Source organism: Accipiter gentilis, chromosome 15, assembly GCF_929443795.1.
Source record: "Accipiter gentilis chromosome 15, bAccGen1.1, whole genome shotgun sequence".
Taxonomy (NCBI): domain Eukaryota; kingdom Metazoa; phylum Chordata; class Aves; order Accipitriformes; family Accipitridae; genus Astur; species Astur gentilis.
In genome coordinates, this window is record NC_064894.1 from 20,880,991 (window position 1) to 20,901,885 (window position 20,895).

The 20,895-nt window shown below is 38.2% G+C and overlaps 1 protein-coding gene across 1 annotated transcript in view; it reads left to right on the top strand.

Moving 5' to 3' along the window:
• Positions 1-20,895, top strand: part of CRYBG1 (crystallin beta-gamma domain containing 1) — a 42,210-nt gene that overhangs the window by 19,810 nt on the left and 1,505 nt on the right. Inside the window, exons 13-20 of the mRNA XM_049817698.1 lie at positions 5,630-5,756; positions 5,954-5,986; positions 8,284-8,393; positions 8,660-8,789; positions 12,478-12,617; positions 14,977-15,100; positions 16,295-16,453; positions 19,290-19,452. Of these exons, the coding sequence (XP_049673655.1) occupies positions 5,630-5,756; positions 5,954-5,986; positions 8,284-8,393; positions 8,660-8,789; positions 12,478-12,617; positions 14,977-15,100; positions 16,295-16,453; positions 19,290-19,452 (986 nt within the window). The remainder of the gene's footprint in view (positions 1-5,629; positions 5,757-5,953; positions 5,987-8,283; positions 8,394-8,659; positions 8,790-12,477; positions 12,618-14,976; positions 15,101-16,294; positions 16,454-19,289; positions 19,453-20,895) is intronic.

The window sequence follows — 20,895 nt, forward strand, 5'->3', positions numbered from 1 at the left end:
TTAGTACGTCGATCACAGATTGAGTTTCACAGCCTTGCAGACTGTGTCAAAGTATTTTGGAAATACAAATGACTATTAGCAATCATGTCTCCAAATATACAAAATTACTTACAGTAGTACAATCAAAAGAGTATGAGACATACACTTTCTCCCTGCCTGGTATGCAGGTGACATGCTGAAAGCTCTGCCTTACCCAGCCACACCCTAAATCTTTCTCTGTGTTATCTGTGAGATACCTCTACAAGTTTTGTCTGGATAAAGATTGCAGAATCAAGCTCAGTGCATTCCAGAGGAATGCTTTTAATTTGTATATGAATATGGTGCGACAGCACGTTTTTTTCTGCCTCGTGACGTTTGAAGCCACTGTGCCCTTTTGTCTTCTGTAATATGCAAGGGAGATTCATGGGAAATTCACCTCTGAAGGCTGGGAAACCAGTTGTGGGTTGCCTATCATGCCCTTTGTAGTGTTCTAGTAAATGTGTCTGTTGCAGCCGAGATAGGAGTCATACCTGAGTTTGAGTATTCTAGTAGTTAAGAATCTAATACTCTGATGGTAAAGGCAGCTAGAAGTCATTACAAACGAAACTCTTGTCCCACAGTTTCTGCTATTGCTCCTGTAGTCTCACCTTGTAGTCTCTTAAAGATGTAATTTGTATCAATAAGCTTTTTAAAACTTTAGGTGCATTGTTCATAAGGGGTGACTAGCACCCAGCTCGTAACAGTCTTGTACGACCCTTTTGTTTCCAAAGAGGTTGTGAGTGTTTGGGGATTTTGTGGTGGTGTTCTTACTAAATGCTAATGTGTCAGAAAGCTTGAATGAGTCACGTTAGGTCATGCTTGGTAATAAAATGCTTTATTTTAAGTGTTAAGTAACTGTTCAGGTAGAAAATTTTCTTATCATTCCTTCCAAGAAATAAGTCATAGAGCAATGAATAATCCATTGAGCAATTTCCTGAGTAGACTGTAATGTAGGTGATGTCATTGTGGACTGTGACAGATTCAGTAAAAGCTTGTCATAATATTTTGAAGTAATCTTCCAGGTATCATATCGAAAATATTTCATTTAAAAAAAAAAAAAAAGTAAAAAATGTAAGCCGCCCTGAACCTTTCATAGCAATTTTTTAACTACAGGTATCTGGGGTAAGCAGTTACACTAGTAACAGGTGACAGATGATTTGTATTTCTCGCACAATTAATTTGATTGCTCTGTAATTTAAAGGGTATATCAAAGAAAAGAAAGCCTGACGCTGCAGTGCGCAGATACTACTGAGCAAGTTCTAAGCTAAACTGTGTCTCTAAATTGTATGCTGAAGGCAGCCCAGCTCTGCATTTGGGGAGTGAATATTCCATTTTGGGGTGATTGAGTGCTAGCTGCATTAAAGTTTTCAGCTACTGTGTTTCTGAAGAATGTGTCCAAGCAATATTTTAACGTCTTTGCTAAATCCATTGTAAAGACATCCTGAAAAAAAAATATCCTAAGGTGATGAGGATTGACTTCTTTAAAAATGAAAATGTTTTGCTCTTGAGCATTCTTCAGAGACTGGCCAAGCATAAAATCCAGGATATTTTATTATTCTGCCATTGGGGCAGAAGAAAGCAATCCAGACTGCCTGAAAATAGGACAGGCCTTTCTTCTTTTAAGTAGGGTTTGATCTTTACTTCCAAATTGGCAGAATGTTAAGTGGCAGAAAATGGAAGTATTTACTAGCAGCAGGTAACACCCTTTACAAGTTTAAGCAAGTACTAAAGTCAACTGTTGTACAATTTTGATTTCCTCTCTGCTTAATAACTCTTCAAGCTTATATTTAATAGTGATCAAAATCACAGGAATTGCATGTTTGAAATGTGTCTTTTCTTTATCCATAAACACACCGCAATTTTGCCAAAAATACTGAAAAAGCCCCTGTCTTTTAGATGATCCTTTTTGAACTTGGTGGAAGAAATTTTCCAGATTTGTTTTTTTTACGTAGGCGTTTGTTTTACTGTGGTCCTCTAATCAGCCTGGTTTTCCCCTAATTTTCAAGTAATTAGTCTACAGTGCAGATTTGGCTGCTTCTAGTGTACATATGGATAGTGATATTAAGGAAATCATTAGGTGATGAGTAGTTCATATACAGGAGCCAGAATGTAGTAAATTTAATCTGGATGCACTGGGGAAGGTAACATGAGTGAAACTGAAGAGACACGCAGTTCAAGAACAAACCTCCACTGGGAGCTGAAACGGGCAAGAGCCCTTGGGTACCCCATGGGAGAACATTTCAGACAGCTTCCATTTCCCTCCATCTCTGAACTGAGCTGACCTGATGTTCCAAAAAACCTTTCAAGAAGTCATGAAATTAAAATTCACAGGTCCCTGGGATGCTAGGAATCACAGGCATGAAGGGGTATGATAAAGAACCTGATTTCTCTCTTTCCTATAAACAAGATTTTATTACCTCATCCTCTCTGTTAATCATGCTATAAAATTGCAAGTGCCAGTTAACTTCCTGGCCCCTCCTGGTCTATCCGATTAGCATGTATAGGCCAATTTAAACCCATTGTCTCCATGTAGTATTTAAGCTTTAAAGATTGTGGGTTCTTATTTCAGACCTGAAGGAGTGCTTCTGTGCCTGAAAGCTTACTTTTTACAATGGTGGCATTTAGTTTAATGAAGGTGTTGCCATTTCTTCTGTAGCTGAGAGAGAAGGTCCTTCCAGGACTCAGGTAATCTGTCCTATCCTAAAATGAGTCTGAGCAATGCAAAAGGGGGATTACCCCTCTCAGCTAACATTAGAAAGAGCATATGTGATGAGAAATGGCCAATGCTTTAAAAGGTAAAGTTAGGTAAGATGAATCCTGGGCTAACCATGGGCAAAGCTGATTTTTGGCAAGTTATCTGTGTCTGAGTTCTTTTCTTGGCTGTTCTTCCAGACCCTGTTTGGAGCTGTGCTTTCTAGATATCATTTATAGAAGGCTTTTGGGAAAGGTACTGTGTATGTAATAGTACTAACAATATATAAACAAAGCTTTTGCCTACATCTCTGGTTCCAGGGGCATGGATGGTACAGGGGAGTGAAGGTCTCCAGGACCACACTGCCAGCAACCTTGGATGAGGCTGTTGCTCAGCGTAACTTAGGCAATTTGTAAGGCTGGGGGTTACAAAAACTGTTGTGTTAGGAGAATGCGCTCCCTGTGGGGTGGGGTTGTGGCCGTGCTGCAGAGGAGTACTTGGTTTTCTGTGGTGCCTGGCAGCTGGGATGTGACTCTTTTGCTCAGATACGGAGGTGATGTCTTGCTCTCCAGGCCTTTCTGTTAAGTCAGAAGTTGGATTAAGGCAGTGTTCCTTCCTAGGGATAGTTTTGAGATCTGACAGTTTTACCTGGTACTGAATTTAGCTGCCTGTCATTTATGTTGTTATTACTACTCTCAGCAGCTTGTATAGGCTTCTGAATAAAGTGGAAAAGCATAAGTATTTCACCAATAAGCCCTGACTCTAGAAACTCTCGAACTGCATGGGCTGACTTGGATGGGAGAGTGATACTTATTTAAATCCCATTGATTTCAACATAAACATGTGCAAGTGAGATACATTGATTACTTCTGTATTCAGGCTTACTTTGTTTCCCCCATCTACAAACTGCTATGGAGAGATTCTTAGGAGGCATCTGGCATGTTTTATCATTCACTTAATATCAGAAACACTTGTTTGCATAAATGTCGATCAAGTTAAACTGTCATGCACTGTAGTTGTACCCTGGCATTTGTGCATTGAAAAATCTAATGAACATCTGCTGAACCAATTGGTTAAGGAAACATCATTTTCACAGCTTTCGGTATATGTGGCATACAGGTATAGACACACCTGAGACATTTGAACTGTCTGCTGAATTTATTGTACATACCGATGTCTCTTTGATGAATTACTGTGAGGTGATTTTGAAATATGCCTTGAAATATGCCTTAAGTAATTAGTGCATAACAAGTTAGAATAATTGATTATATGCGAGACAAACGAAGAGATGTGAATAGTGATAAATGTGAATCACTATATGAATGTTTGCCATGGAGAAGTAATACAAAGTTCATACTATCAGCACATACATGTTGATGCAGCTTTATTTCAGTTTGAAGTTATCCCGCTTCTTAAATCTGCAGAGACTCTGGTATTTGTTCTTGGAATAAAACTGCAGCTTAATAGGATCCAGTTGCTCAACACACATAGATCATTTTATGGTGAATTTACATGGTGAGACTTAGCCTCCACTGCAAATTATAAGTTCCATATCATTTTACTGCTTTATGATGTGAAATTTTTTGTTGGTGTTGAAACTCTGTGAGAAGACTGCACTGAAAGTGGGTTTTGGCATAACCTAGTGTACACTTGTTATGCAACGCATTGGCTAAAATTAAAAGCCCATTGACTATGAGTAGAAGATTATCTTGTAGAACCAGGAACCAGCAAGGTGTCCTGATCCCTGCTTAAATATAATGAATGAAACTCAGCTGTTACTGCGGCCAGTTCTAATATTGGCACTCAAACAAACAAACAAAAAACAAGGATGAGTTTAAAAAAGAGCCAGAATGTAATTATGGGAAAGTTTGGGAAGTCTAGCAGTGAAAGGCAACAGACATTATGCAAGTTATCACAAAACCAAAGGTAGTGCCAACGTGGGAATGCACTATCTGGGCTTTCAGTATGGAGCCAGGGTTAGAAGAAAACTATAATAGAAGGTTTATCGAATGTAGTAGACTATGCATAGCAAGACTAGCTGACAGCGGATACTTCAGACTAGAAATAAAGCACTGCAGGAGTAATTGAACACGGGAGAGATACATGTAGTGATTGGGTTGCTTTTCTAATACTTCAAATGTGTATCTCAAAATTTCAATGTCTTTCAAAAAGGCATAATCTGACTGAGACAGAAGTTATGGGCTTGATGCAGAAATCTGAGTTTGTGGCCTGTGTCAGGCATGAGATCTGACTCAGTAGTTATAATAACAGCTTTGAATTAAAATGCATTAATCTGGTCAAATTTGTGATGGTTTTAATGCTTAACTTTCAAGGATGTTCTTCCTGCTGATGTCTGTGATTTCTAGCAGGGAACAGCCTGCTCTCATTAGCATATATGCCTGTTGCTGCAGCTCAGCTTTCTGTTGGGGTGTGTGTTTGCTTAAACACAAATGAACTGTAGGTACAGGCAACATTAAAAATCAGTATTCCTATCTTTACTGCCCGGATGACTCTGAAAGTTAGTTTTACCCAAAAAATTGTATGCTGGTATCTGTCTGTTCTTCTAGAGAAGAACTTGATCTAGATAAAATAATAGAATTGTGAAACATCTCAAAATATTCTTACTGGAGACAGCTTTTAGGATATTTAGCAGATGATGTATTTGAACTTGTGGTCTGCTTTAGCTAATTCACTCTGATTCATTTTGACATAGTAGAGTGAATGTAAGCAAAATTTACATGCGTCTTGGAATATCAGATGTACAGGTTTGTTTAGGGTTTTAATAGCATCACAGTTTGGCACTTGAGGGGAGAAATTTTTTATTTGTTCTTACATTAAGACAGTAATGAGTATGTACATCTGTATTTTGGAAAAGTAGTGTGACTTTTATCCATTGCCCTCTTTTTCTGTCTCTCTTAGGTGGGTGGCTTATGAGAATCCTGAGTTTACGGGGGAGCAGTATATACTGGCTAAAGGGCTATATCCCAGCTTTGAGGCATGGGGGGGGAAAAATTGCAAAATATCTTCAGTTCAACCCATTGTTATGGTAAGGAGTTCATTTTATACTTGTTTTCCAAGTTTCTCAAGTATTTGGGGCTATACTTTTTCTATCAAATTCAGTTTATTTACGTTCTTTAAACAATGATTAATAGTAAACTTTTGTTATGTTTGTTATTTTATCACTGTTTAAATTTTTTTTCCTTTTTTTTTTTCCTTTTTTTTTTCCCCTAAAAACTTTTTCAGGATATTGTTGGAAGCGAAAGGGGTAAAGTCAAGGTAAGATGCTCCTCTAAGTTCAAGAAACATACTGTGCAGTGTCTGTAATGTATAAATAAAGAAATGGCTTTTTGTCTGGCATAACACCCAGGTATTTGCATAGATGGTTGAGCAGTCAGACAAAGAGTGAGAACTGCAGATGAAGGAAGGCTGCTTTCCAGACCTCTTAAGTAAGGCACATTAAGGCCCAAGGAAGGTGGGACACAGCTGCCGCCAGAACTTTCTCAGGGCACAGGCAATGTTTTGGTTCAGCAAGTGAGCTGTTTTGGGGTATCAGTGATTGTTTTGAGGAGCTGGAGCCCACAGCCCTCTATGCAGAGGTGCAGGTACCTAGATTCTGTTACTGAGGCAAGGGCTCTACAAGTTAGATGATTTTGTTCATGGTACAGTTGTGACTTAATTCCTTTTGAACCTAGGTTTTTGGTTAACAGTTCTGCTAATCGTGGTTGCACTTTAAGGGAATCGTGTTCACTCACAAATACTGCTGAGTTGTGCTTAAAAGTTAATGCCATCTTTGTCAGTAACTAAGAGAAGGAAATGGCAGGGAGAACTTGTCTGTTCAGTGAGTTAACATTTTTACATTGGACTGCCTCCTATGTGCAAGTACTAATACACAGTTTTGACAGCAAGGCAAATAGGCGGCTTTTTTCATCCTTTCATAATTCTGAATCTTTTTGTGTTTGTCCCTGTACAAAGTTACTTTTATTTTCGTTTCAGTCAAAATGGTGAGTATGTCGTGGAACTAAAAACTAGGGAGAAAAGTCTTAGCTGTCTCATTTTGCATTCTTGATTAGTAGCATGCCTCACTAGAATCTCCTGCATAGGGATAATGTATAAACTATGGAATAAAAATCTCGAGGCTGCTTATTTTCAGCTATGTACATGAAAAATTATTTGCATCTATGTATTATGCACGTATTAAGACCTTATCCTAAGGAAACAAAGAAGTAATGGCTTGTAGTGAACTGCATCCCTCGTCAGCACGTTCCTGTTTGGAGAACGCTGTACATGCCCACACTCGTATCTCTGTTAAGAGTGAATAAGGCTGGTAGGCATGTGATAATGTGAATGACTTCTGTGTGATCAGGATTAATTATCCTCTAACCAAATTAGCAGGTTTGTTGCTTCAAAACTTCTTTCTTTTTAACAAGGACAAAAGACTCTGGGTGACGTATCTTCTCTTATCCTCTGAGCAGAGAAAGAACAACTGACATGACTATAACTATAGTTTAACAGCCACATAAAGCCTATCTACCCTGGGAATATATACCATGCCTGTTGGCATGCTGAGTAGTTTGCCAAGATTATGCGCCATTCATGTTCTGAGAGTCAGTTTTCATTTAGTGGGAAGAGTATGGATTTTGGAGATTAAATGGATGAGTAATCTAAAACAGAACATTTATGGCCCTTTACTAAAGATGCGCCTGTTCTGGTCATTCTGTGGGAATTTAAAAATCTTCTCCAGCAGATAGTCCAAGGAGCTATCTTTGTTAGCGAATTATTTTGTATGTGTCGTGGTTTAACCCCAGCTGGTAACTAAGCACCATGCAGCTCACTTGCCCCCCACCCAGTAGGATGGGGTAGAGAATCGAAAAAAAATAGTAAAACTTGTGCATTGAGATAAGAACAGTTTAATAGAAAGGAAGAAACTAGTAATGATAATAATAACAATAATAAAATGACAATAATAATAATAATAAAGGATTTGGAATATACAAAACAAGTGATGCACAATGCAGTTGCTCACCACCCGCTGACTGATGCCCAGGTAGTTCCTGAGCAGCGATCCCTCCCAGGCCCCCACTCCCCCCAGTTTATATACTGGGCATGATATCACACGGTATGGAATACCGCGCTGGCCAGTTTGGGTCAGCTGCCCTGGCTGTGTCCCCTCCCAACTTCTTGGGGCCCCCCCAGCTTTCTTGCTGGCTGAGCATGAGAAGCTGAAAAATCCTTGACTTAGTCTAAACACTACTTAGCAACAACTGAAAACATCAGTGGTTATCAACATTCTTCTCATACAGAGCCCAAAACACAGCACTGTACCAGCTACTAGGAAAAAAAATTAACTCTATCCCAGCTGAAACCAGGACGGTATGTTACTGAGTGATTTACAGCCAGAAGTCATTTTTGGTATTGTTACTTTGCTGTCTTGAACAAAGATTGCAACGCTGAAGAGGTAACAAAAAAAATATGTAACTGAGGAAGCCTGGGTGGTTTAAGTATGTTTTAATCTAATTATAGAAGTAATGGTAGAGACTTGAATTGTTTTTAAATATGTTTGTAACTTTTTAAAGGTCCAGTTATTTTCAGAGCCTGAATTCAAGGGTAACTGCCAAATATTTGAAAAAAACACAAGATGTATTGATACATTTGCTGTGAAGTCTTCAAAAATTTTAGATGGCAGGTAAGTTATATTGAATGAATATTGCAAAATCACTAAAATGGTAAAAGTTTTAAAAAACCAATCAGCTTTATAGCACCTGAAGTGGTTTCATATATGGGGACTTACAGAGAAAAATGCTTTGCAGTTTGCACATCAGTCTCTAGCTTGTCAGGACAAAACAGTGTAAATAATGTTTGTGTTGGTAGGTCTTGCTAAAGACTGAGACACACTAGCATCGTTTTACTTGCGCAGAATTCTTAAGAGGCAATTTCTTCTCCTTTGTGCAGCTGCATAGTGTATGACCAGGAGGAATTCTCCGGTAACCAGTACGTGTTAGAAGAAGGACTCTATCCTGACCTGATGGCGATGGGTTGTTCACCCCAAGTAGTTCTAAAATCTTTACGGATTATAAATATTGTAAGTAAAGCTATTAGAAATATTGTAAAGTACAGTACACTGATGACTCTGACCTCCCCATTTTTTGCAACAATAAAAATGCTAGGGATGCACAGACAACAGAGGAGGGGTTTTTTGTTGTTGTTGGTTTTTTATGCAGTAGCAGTTAAATGTCCTAGCTACAGTCAGTTCTTTTTGCCTCTGTGCTGTTTTTGCGAAGGAGAGGACATGTCAGAAACAGCTGCCTGAGATCACTGTTCTTAATAACAGCTTATAAAAGGACATCTGTAAAAAGAGTCAAGGATGTGTCAGCTAGACTCTTTATTTCCCAGTAAGAGAGACCACTTAGAGTGGGTTGAGAAATGTCAGTAGGACAGTATGAAGAAATATCTGTACTGTGGCCCTTGTTTTTTATGCATATTAAAAAACCAGACTTCACTAAGCAACTTTGCATGAAATACATGTAATTATAAACCACTATTGCTATCATCAGGGAAATGCAATTTGAGTTAATCACAAAATAATGCACCCTTTAGATAAAGTAAAGTAACACCCAATACCATCTGGCAGAATCAGACAGTGGTGGTGTTATGCGTGGTGGATACAAACTAACCAACGTTTACATATTTTGTAACTCATCAGTGGCCAGGAACCAGTTTCCTCAAGCCTACAACCAATCATTATGATGGATTACTTAGGGAATCTGCAAGTATCTTTTAAGATCAAAGTAATTACCAACAAAATGTGGTCAAGAATCCAGGAACTTACAGCAATGTGAAGAGATGGTACTCATTTTAAAAAAGGAGGAGTACACTATTGACTCTCTTTGAATTTGGCAACTTCATTGTACTCCACTGTAATTTTGCTAACCTGTCAGTGATGTAGCAGTTGAGGAAGGAGAACTAAAATGTGTCATCCTCTTTCATGTCTCTGGAGCATTTTGATGTACAGTGTAAACAAACATCTGCAGTTAAGTACGTCTGCTTTCTGAACTCTGGCTGTCCAGTAGACACGTCCTATTAAAAACAATAGAAGTGTTTCTAGTCAAGCTTGGTGGGTGATCATGAATTAAAATAGGTTCTTTTGTACATGTGAGTATCGAGTTCTTGGGTTTAAAATGCTTGTTTCGGTGTGGAAGGATCAGCTTGCTTTTGGAAGATTTATTATTTGTGACAGAGACTGTTGTGTTAAAACAGCCAAATGCCAGTTTTGTGGCTCTTTAAGTTCTTGTAACTTCTGAAACTTGTTCTAGCCCTACAACTTATCACACTTCAGACAGTAGCACAGAGCTGCACCTGTGTGCAAGTCATGCGCTGCTGCTTCCTTCTTCGGAGGCTTCCTACCTGCAGAGAAGAGGAGAATGGGTTGCTTCGCTCAGCAGTGTATTAGCAAACCAGAATACAGAGAGTAAGAAGTTAGGTGGAAATGATCATATTATATTGTTAATTTTTCATAACTTTACAAAAGCTTGAACCTTATTATTCTAGATACTGGTTTCACCTGTCAGTTTTATGTGGGGACTTTTTTTTTTGGCAGTGCCAATCTTAATTCCTCCCTACCATCTGCTGGTGCCATAACTTTCCCTCTGATTTTTCTGTGACATTTCTATACAAGAAGGACCTTTGCTATTTTAATATGTAACATTACTACACTTACCTAGTTTAACTCCCCTTTGCAGGGTTCCATTTCTAAGGGACCATAAAAAAAAGGAAATGAAAGGGATATTTGATAAACTTGGGAGTGAAAGTTAGAAGGGCTTTTGTTCATAAGCTCAAGGATTTTTATACCACTGTATTTCTCCTTGATTGTGCTTGCTTTACATGCTCCACATGGTTGTGCTGCAGACAGAAAACAGCATTTTTCCTTCCTGAATTTGCTACATGTTCTTTTTCCTGAACATACTGTAAAAACAACTGTGAATGTGGCTAATGCTTGAACAGTCATGCTGAAAATACGTCTTTTTAATGAGCAACTCTGTGAAATAACTAAATGTAGATACACAGGAGCACCAGTTCCATACTGTGCAGTACATGGGAAATACAAAGAAAACTCATGAGCTGAGCTTGCACTTCTCTGTGTGGGGAACATTCTATATAACAGTGTTGCTGCTGAATCTAAAAAATGCCCATAGTGGAAGGTGTGGCAGAAAATCAGAGGATTTCCTTTTCCGTCTGTGTTTTCTTTGTAAGTAGATTATTTCTGAAGCACTGCATGTGGCTTAAGGGCTGCTGCCTAACCAGTCGCGTGTCTCAGAGCACAGGTGCAGGTCTGTAAAAGGGCTGAGGGGTCAGAGACACCACGACATCATCATGGTGCAACTGTTCCTGTTGGGCTCTTTACCTGTCATGACGCATGACAGTCTAACTGGTGTTAACCTTTCATGCTGGGAATGAGTGTACTATGATTTTGGAGTAAGCTGAAAGGCCTCTCCTAGCATTTTCCGCAGCCTAGCAGCATGCATGTGGTCAGGAAGCATAGCTTAGCTGCTGCGTGATAACCTGGACTGCTGCAGAGAAATGGTGACACTCGTGCAACATTGTCATCTGGGCCCTTAAACATCTAAAGGAAGATTAAAGAGGAACTTAAGCACTGTCTAGAAGTTGGTTGACATGTCTTACCTAACAGTCACACGAAAGCATGGATATCCGCTGCCATGTGTATACAGAGCCACCTCTGCCTTGGAGGACCTGTTTCCATGCTTGAGGCCAGACTGGAGTCTGTTGAGACATCCCAATCCAGTTGATGTGTTTCACCCATGCCAAACACATGCCAGCAGGAAGGAGCTCTTCTGGCTATGGCATTGGTTTTATGCAGTCATTGCTGGAAGACTTGTGAGAAAGGGAGTGGCAGGGTCATTTCTGCCTATGAGCATAAACTGTAACATCAGGACACTTGGGCTTAATTTACTTTATCCTGAGGGATTTCAAAACCTTACCTACCAGCTTACAGGGGAAGGCCTTAATTGTGAGAGGTTATTTCCAGTCCACTACAGGTACCTTGCCACACAGAAAAGAGTCCAAGGTTCATTATCTAGAAGACGCTTTAAGTGGATTCAGTGATGCAGGGAGCTTCATGTCAGCAGAATCCATTTGACTCCAGAAGTGTTTTGACAGACAGGGAGAAGAAACATCTCCCCACAGCAGTTTGGAGGATTTGGATGTTACAGTTTTTGCTTGAGTCATGAACTGCACCTCAGAAGTATGAATCTTGAAGCTTTTGCCTAGTCAGAGATTGATGTTGCCATAACCTACTATAAGAGTTAAAAATCAGAGCAGTAAGTGATAAGCAGTGCTGACAAGGCTGTCATCATTTGAAGTTGTAGAAATCAATATTACTTTACGTGTGTTCAGGTCTGAAGATGAAAATTCCTACCATGAGTGGGGTTTAGTGCAATGGTAGAGGGATATGGCATTAATTAAATTTTTTTTTTAAAACAAGATATTATGCATGAATCAACCAGACACATTTGTGTGTGCCTTAAGATAAGGAAGTTTTATGTTCCATGCAAGAAGATCCCTTGCGTGTTTTGTGTAAGGGCTTTTTATTACTTTAAGTAACCTGTTGCAGAGCAAAAACATTATTCAGGGTCTTTGATCTTAAACAATCAAGAAGAAACCTCTGAAATAAAAAGGCTGTGTGGAGTAATGATGTTCACAGTCACCATCTGGAGTTCTAACATGCTATAAAAGTGCTCATCTTCCTTTTGCAGGAGCTGTCCGAGCCATGCATAGCTCTTTTTGAAAAGGTGGGTTTCCAAGGAAAGAAAATCGAATTCAGTACAGAAATCTTAAATCTCCAGTTCCTGGGATACAATCCTCGAATAGCTTCAGTTCAAGTACTTGGTGGCATGTAAGTTTAAAATTACTTTTTGATTCTTTAGAATGATCTACTTATCCAACAGAAAAATTACAGGTGTTAGAAACCAAGGACTATAAAATTAGAATATTATATTGTGTGCAGTGCATTAATGTGATTTCTTCTTACAGAATCTTTTCACATCCTGTTTCAACAACATGTTACCACTGACTGGTGCCCTGTGCTAGAAGTTGAAATGAATTTGAATAAAGCTCACAAGGAAACTGGTGTCTTCTCTCATGCTGTATTATAAAAGCCAGCTTGCATAGCATCCTTAAAACCAAATACTGTGCTCTTGGTTTAGGTCTCAGTCATAAAAAAAATCATTCAGTTTGTGATCTGTATCATAAGTTCAAAATGTTTTACTAAGTCTTCACGTTCATCCTTTTACCTGGATGTTATAGGCACAGTGGTACACTCAGATCATGATCTGGCCCCTTCTGGCATTACTAATAATCCCTTTTACTTCAGGAAATGGATCAGACTCTTGGTTGTAAACCTAGTGGTTAAATCTGTTAGCTTTTTTTAAGAGTTGTGTTCTCTAAATTTCCTTTTGAAGATCATATAAAAAAAAAAGTCTGTGATGAAGTTTAAAAACTGTCTGGAAGCATTTTGAAAACTACTGTGCTATCTTCCAGTGTTTCAGCAGATCTGTTAAATTTCTCTTTTTGTGTTGTTTGTTGTTAACCTCTACCTCTAAGATACTTGCCCCAAATATATGTTAAGGTTTTTTCTAACTTGAAGAATGTGACTTATTTTTTTAATGATAGATTCAGGTTACTGTTGCATTGCATTTAAATGTGTTATTTCGAAGAGGTAAATTTCCAAGCTGTGTGCTATAGAGATGCAGTTGGATAGCTTAAGACTGCCCTCAAGTGGATAGCTAATACCAGATCTATAGAACAAACCATTTTCCCCATCTGGATAAGCTGGTCAACGGGTTTCCTTAGCACACTGAACTGAAGTTTGAAACCTAAAAGTCATAAGAAAAGGTACATGCTCTGTATTCTTAAGTCTCCTGAGATTTCAGTATCTTTCACCATACATAACCACAGTATAGTTGGGTCTCACTTTCCATAACATGAAGTCAAACATCAAGTTACTTCTTTGCCAAGAACATGGTTACCATGATTCAAGGTAATAGAGTCGTGAATTGTGCGTGTTTCCTGTCCAGTGAATATATATGGTTTTTCTGGTTGATCACTGGAAATGTATAGAGTATGATATGAAAATTCTAATTTCATATAGCAGTGTCAGCTGCTGAAATGTGTCAAAATACAGGTTTCAGAGTGTCCTTGCCCCTACTGCCTCCCTTATTGAACGGGGTTTTGTCTTCTCTTCCTTTGCTAAGAGACATCCATTTATAATTCTTTTAATTTCATACTTGGGGGTAGATGTGTATTAGACTGTGAAAAAGGACCAAAATTAAGGTGAGTGTGCTTCTTCTGGATGTAGACGTCTACTGATAAATCAGTCAGAGGAAAGGAGGTAAGAGCAAAATGTGCATATTGAGTGTTCATGTACTCAAAAACCTATGGCTATTGGACAGTCCCAGCAAATCGGTGTCAGAAAACTCAACAAATTGTACTGTATTGCAGTCTATTTCAAAGTCTAGTTGTAATTCACTGCTTGTGCCAATAGTAGAGAAGCAGAAGTCAGGTTCTGACAGGTTGCTCTCAATGTGGTTATAAGCATGGTTGGATGTGTGCTAAGGAATGCTAAAATTTTTCTACGTGCTTTTTCTCTCTCTCTCTATCTCTCTGTCTTTTTCCTCCCCCCCAGCCCCCACCCCCACCCTGGTATTTGGAAAGAAGAAAGGTGTTCTGAAATAAATCTTCTATCAAAATACCCTAAAGAACTTCACCCTGTTGCAATTCCAGTATTCACTCGTTGCAATCTGCATCCCTAGTAGTTCTTTCCTGTGTGGGTCAGGCCTGTCCAAATTAAGATACACAGAACTACTGGTTCTGGAAATGCAGCAATCTAGCATATACAGCATATGTAGCATATTCATATATGCTCCTTGAGGAGTCACTGTACCTGCTGAAACAGATGATATTTAAATGTTGGATTCTCCCTTTAAGGCAAGAAAATGCTTTGTTTCATTCAGCTTGTAATTTTTAAATGACAGGACTTTAAAATGTGAACTCCAGTGTAGTCATCTTAGTGCGGTTGATCTAAATCAGGACGTGATTTTATTATTTTTGAAGACCTGTTAAAAAGAAGGTCATTTGCTTTCCAAAGCGAAACACTACTACTTTGTGGGACAGATTTCTATTAAACCCATTTATTGATTCCAAAGCAGGTTTTGGCAGTAAAAGCATTATTTATTTTTTTTCTTTTTTTCTTATAGATGGATAATTTATGAGCATAGTAATTACAGGGGGCGTCAGACGTTATTATCACCAAATGAAATTCCAGATTGGTATAAAGTGAGTGGCTATTGTCAGATAGGTTCTCTGAGACCTTTACTGCAGGTGAGTAGGCTCTGACATGAGATTGTCAAGTACTAATTTATATTTTGTAATGGGGTTGTGGGGATATTATACAGCTGAAACCAATGTTACAGTCTTGATGCATGTCACATTTCAGCAATGGCAATCATGGAAAGAAATCGCTCTACAGTTTTGCTTGTAATAAAAGCTATTTGATTATGCTACAAGGCTTTGCAGTTCTACTGCTTAAACTGTTCATTAAGCATATACTTTAAACCAAAGTACAGAAGACAGCATATAAGGATTAGCTACATTATTTTAACAAATAATGGCTATAACTACTATATATAAATTATTTTAAGCTGTTTTATAATTAGTGCCCAAACTGGTCACTGGCGTATGTCTGTACTATCTGCATTATTTTTGGAACAACAAGAAAATTGGTCAACAAATTCAGATACTTCAATTAGTAGTGATACTGTGTTGATTTAGGGGGCGAAGGTCCTTTGCTTATTACTTGGCAGAATAATTTGCAAATCTAATGCAAAACTTATTCTCGTGGTGTCCTTTTAATTTTGTTCTCGAAATAAGGACTATGTGATTTGGTCCAATGCTGCAGCAGTCCTGTGAGGTTTAACATCTGAGGTTCTAGCTGAGCCATATTTTATTAAGGAAACAACTTTTTCTAATTCACAGATTACTTGTACCTGTAACCAAATGCATTTGCTTGCTGTCATAATGTTGTCTTTGTATAGCCTGAAGCAGAGTTGGGAATAATGCATTTTGGCTGCCCTGGCTGAGAGCTTGTCTAAACAGAAATGTTAATATGTAACAAGCCACAGCATGAATGTGCAGTGTAATACTTGCTGCCAGTGAAATAAGCAGCGCTGCACAAGTGCTCCCTTAATGAAAGCTAAGAGTATCTATACAAGAAGTTAGCAGAGAGAAGTTTAGTGCTGCTCTGAATTAGAAATTCTTAGCTTTCCACTGTGTGCTGATCTCACTGCATAGGAAAGCCTAAAACTTTCCATGCAGAATGGCAAGTTCTCAAAGCTTAGCTTGTCCTAGACATTTATGGACTTTAGAATTAAGTTCTAAAATAGAAAAGTTAAGCTTTCTGAAAGAAACAGGGAGGCACAGGGTTCAGCACTGAGCAGTAATTGCTCTGAAGTTAACAAGAGCAGGATGTGTTTCTGCACTGAGACTGTGGTTGAAGAGTTCTGTTGTTTTCTGCAGAAACGTGTGTACTTCAGGCTTCGAAACAAGGAAACAGGAAAATTCATGTCAGCTGATGGAAACTTAGACAATCTGAATCTTCTCAGAATACAGGTTGCAGAAGATGCAGACTCAGATGATCAAATCTGGGTTTATCAGGATGGATTCATAAGATGCTGGGTGAGGTTCAAGTTCAATGTGAATTTTCTCTTTTCTTTTCCAATAGCAGGGCTTTCTGAATTCAATTCCTACTGTATCATCTCAATTTATTTTATAGGCTTATTCTGTTCCAGATGTAATATGATCTTTTTGTAGGGGTTTGGTTTGTTTTGTTTTATTGAACTCTGGATTTTTCAGGTGATATGAACTAGTTGTATGGTACCTTTTTTGATGTAATTGAAATTTTGAGAGATCTTAGTTATGATTTACTTTTCCCCTAAATAATAGTAGTCTCATAAGTACAATCAACACCAGAAGATCATTGTCTTGCTTTTCATGAGCTCCTTCTGCTTTCATGCCCTACTTCTCCACAGTAGAAATAATCACAGAAGTGTCAAAGCTGGGGACGCTTTCTAAAATGCAGACCATTCCTGATAATATTTTGACCTATGCATACCTTGTGGTAGGGTCGATTAGTGTAATGTAGGTTATATCCTCTTCTGCATTCAGGGAAGCTTAAAGATAAAATCCTACTCTTGTTTTTTTGTTTCATTTTTTTTCTGGTTATCCCTGTATTTGTCAAATTCATCCCTTTTCCTTTCTTTTGTACAAGTTTCCAAATTAAGTCCTACTTTTCTCACAGTCTATAAAACTAACCATGTGCAAATTGTCATTGAGGTGAGCAGAGGTATGCGCAGTTCATAATGTTTAAGCATGAACAGTCTTAGGTAGGGATGCTGGCCAAAGAAAATTAACTTACTTTAATACTGTTAAACAGCTTGACTGCAAAGAATCATGTGAACTTTTTCTATAGGATTGTACAACTTCAAAGGAGCCATTTATAACTATGTCATCTATGCTGGAGGGAAGAATCTTACTGTTAATAAGCTAAGGCATTGTTTGGACATGTTTACAGGACACATGCTGTAGTAAAAGGGATTTATGCAGACAGCAAAATGATGCAAAGTAAGCTAAAAGCTTTAATATCACATACAAGAGACTTCTCTCTTGACAGTGCCTCTCAAACATTTTACTGAAAGTATTCATATCGAGACAGTGTGGTATTATATGGCTTTGGATAAATGCTCTTGGGTTTTGTCCCTGTCTCTGTATCTCATAAAGCAGTTTTTCTGTGCGCAGAAAATACACAGTTCGTGCTGTATAGCAATCAGGTAGCTTAGTGCGGAGGGCAAGCTGGCAACATTGATCTCAAATGACCAAACTCTCCAAGCTCTGCCATCTTTCTTTTGAATGGCAGTAAATGTCTTTTGCACAAAAAATTGTTTTTCACCACATTTTAAATAGAAAAATTAAGCTCGTGGGTGGGTAGGTACGTGCACATAGGCAGACATAGGTCATTGGAAGAACTTGTGCCTTTCTTCCTGTAAGCTTAGGTCATCTCACTGAGTCACAGTGCCTTGAGGTATGCCTAAGGTTTTCAAGGAAGGGTTGTTTTAGGTAGGTGGGATAACCAGTAAGCAGGATATGAAAGTCATTCTGCTCATTTTCTCAGAAACAGATATGAACAGCAGATGCGAATTCAGGTCTCCTTATTCTTCATGAGTTCCTTGGAGCTGGGTGAAGTAGTGGCCTTGTGACCTAATGTGTAAGCTTTGAGTCTTCCAAGTTCCACTTGAGAACATTTTTAGATACAGATGAGAAGTTCAGAACTGCAGAACTAAATCGACTTACTTCAAGTCTAGGTTATGATAGTAAGAGTACTACTTCTTCAGAACTGTATATTTAATAATTTAGAGCCATATCAACAATGGCAGATGGATGTTTGTTTATGAAGTCCATTCAGAAGTTACAAGGTGGCTTATGGTGATCTATTGAAAATCACTGTTCATGCAGAATAATTAACTGTAACATACTACTAGTACAGCCTTAATATTCTTTTCACGTGAGCTTGATTTTTGCCAGTTTTTTTTTAACCATAAAAAAATTTGCAGAGTTTTGAAATCAAGTAATACAAGTGACTAGGAAAAGAATATAGAACAAAGAAGAAAATATTGTTGTGATAAACTGTGAAATTCATACACTCGACACTGTGCAGTTATGTGATTTATCTCAAAAGGTTATTGCAGAACTAGAAATGACTAAAGAACAAAAAAGGATGCACAGTGGAGACAGAGGGCATCTATACAAGGAAGAGACAAAATAGCCAGGACTTTTTAGCCTGCAATGGGGGGCAGTTTGAGGGGTGATATGATTGAAGTCTCTGCAAATATAGCGTGGACAGGACATCACTTAAAATAAGGGAAGGGAAGGGGTGGGGAGGAAAACATCAAATAAAACTAGTAGTTGGTTATCAGATATTTTTTTAATTTTTTTTTTTTTATAGTAGTAGTTAAGATTTGGAACTGCTTGCCACAGAAGCGTTATGATACAGAAGGGTAGTCATGTAAAAGTGTTACATTGATTATAGTGGGTAGTGACTAATAAATTCACATACGGGACAGAAACCATGAGAGTATTAAAGGTACCTGCTCTGGAAAAGTCTCTGGGCTGGAAATAGCTGTAGACTGGGAGAGATTACCAGGAACATACTGCATACAAGAGCAGAGTGAATGTAATCTTCCATGGCACCTGTTATTGACGACTGCTAGAAGCAGGTGCTAATCTTACTTTTTGATCTGATACAGCATGGTTATTTTAATGTTGTAGTGGACAGTGTCAGCAGAAACCATAACAAAAATAAGTAGTCTTGAGTTTGGGGCAAAAATGCATTCCTTTAGGGAAAGTAGTTCCTAGATCCTATTCTCATCTGCTGACATCTCTCCTATCTGATTAAAAAACAGTGGATACTAGAAGTAAGGCCGTTTGAATAATTGCTATTGCCTTTCTGATGATACAGATGGCAGAGGATTGCTGCTTGACAATTGTTGGAAATCTTATAACTCCTGGCTCTAAACTTGGTCTGTCATTTGAGCGGAATGAGGACAAACAATATTGGCGTATTAGTCCTGATGGCAGGATTTATAGCAAGATGAAACCCAAGCTGGTTTTAGATATCAAAGGTAAGCAAATGTGTTATCTCATTACATTGTGTCTTAATTACATGGTATTTACAGTAGGATAGGCACTAAACGTGCCTATAAATTAAGGATGGTGTTATAGGTACTTTAATCTAGAATCAAAAAACACATGATTAGCTAGTCTGACCTCCTGAATTATACAGGCCCTAGGACTTAATTTAATTTTTCCTACATAGAGTTTAGTAACTCACAGTACTTGCTTATCTTGTATTCCCAGTGTCCACTCACTGTAGATATCCTCAGTTAATTTTACGTGGCACTGCATGACGTGAATATAATTTAAAATGCTGAAGCAAGAAAAACCTAGCTTCTCATTATCTGTAATTTGTATAGAGCAAATTTTCTTACATAGTAGTTGTAGATGCAATAGCCAAAGGATATTAGGAAAGCAAAGGCAGGCTTCTACACTGATGTGATTAGATGCAAAAAGTTTTTTCATTTGTTTATTAACGGCTATACCTTTATTGTGAACATGAGATTCTGTCATAGCAGCCTAAGGTCTGTGCGCACTTATCTGTGTTTTACAGTCACTTTTGTCACAGCAATTTAATTCATGTAGATACTGTTTCTGAACTTTGTTTTCATAGATTCATAGAAAGTCTGCAAAAGCAGCAAATGGAAGGATTAGCAAAATTAGCATAATCAGATGTTCTGACATAACTCTGCATTTTCAGTGGGGGGAGAGTAATCATTTTCTATAGCTGTTGGGGGGTTTTTTTAGCCATTTTAAAATTAATTTTGCATTGATGCTGTGACATTAATTACAACAATTACCAACAAAACAAAAAAAAGTCAGTCAGCACTTTAGAACTAAAAAGGACAGCACTATCAGAACTGTGAGGAAAGGGTTACCTAATGCCTGACCATAATACAACACTGGCACAAATAATTCTCTTTACTGCCACAGAAAGCTAGTGATGATTAATTATAAACTTATCAAAAAGACTCCAGTTCACTGGAGAGTCTTTAATCACAGTGACTCTGCATACCTTTTTCTAAAGTCAGTTCCGAATTGCACCAAACAAGCAGAAATACTATTACACTGCCTTGTCTTCAGTTAATCATGTTAAAAGCAATTATGCATCCTGCATTTCTAATTGAAGAACTTAACAGTGGACAGGTCTGGTGATGAAAGTATAGATGCACTCTTAGTTTAAAAAGAAGTAAATCTGTATGGTAAATATGAAAGAGTACGTACATTTAGCTTTTATTTGAGAAGGCCTAGTAGGAAGTTTACCTGTTTCCGCCAATTCTGTTGATCCATTCTTGACACAAGTTGAGTGTTAATTAATTCTTCTGCAAATGAATGCAGTTGTTCAACTGTGCAGTTACCAATGCCACCTTGTGGATATACTGGCATAGCACAAATCTTTGTCCAGAACACTGCTCTGCCAAAGTAAATAGTCTCTTTTTCCACTGAAAAAT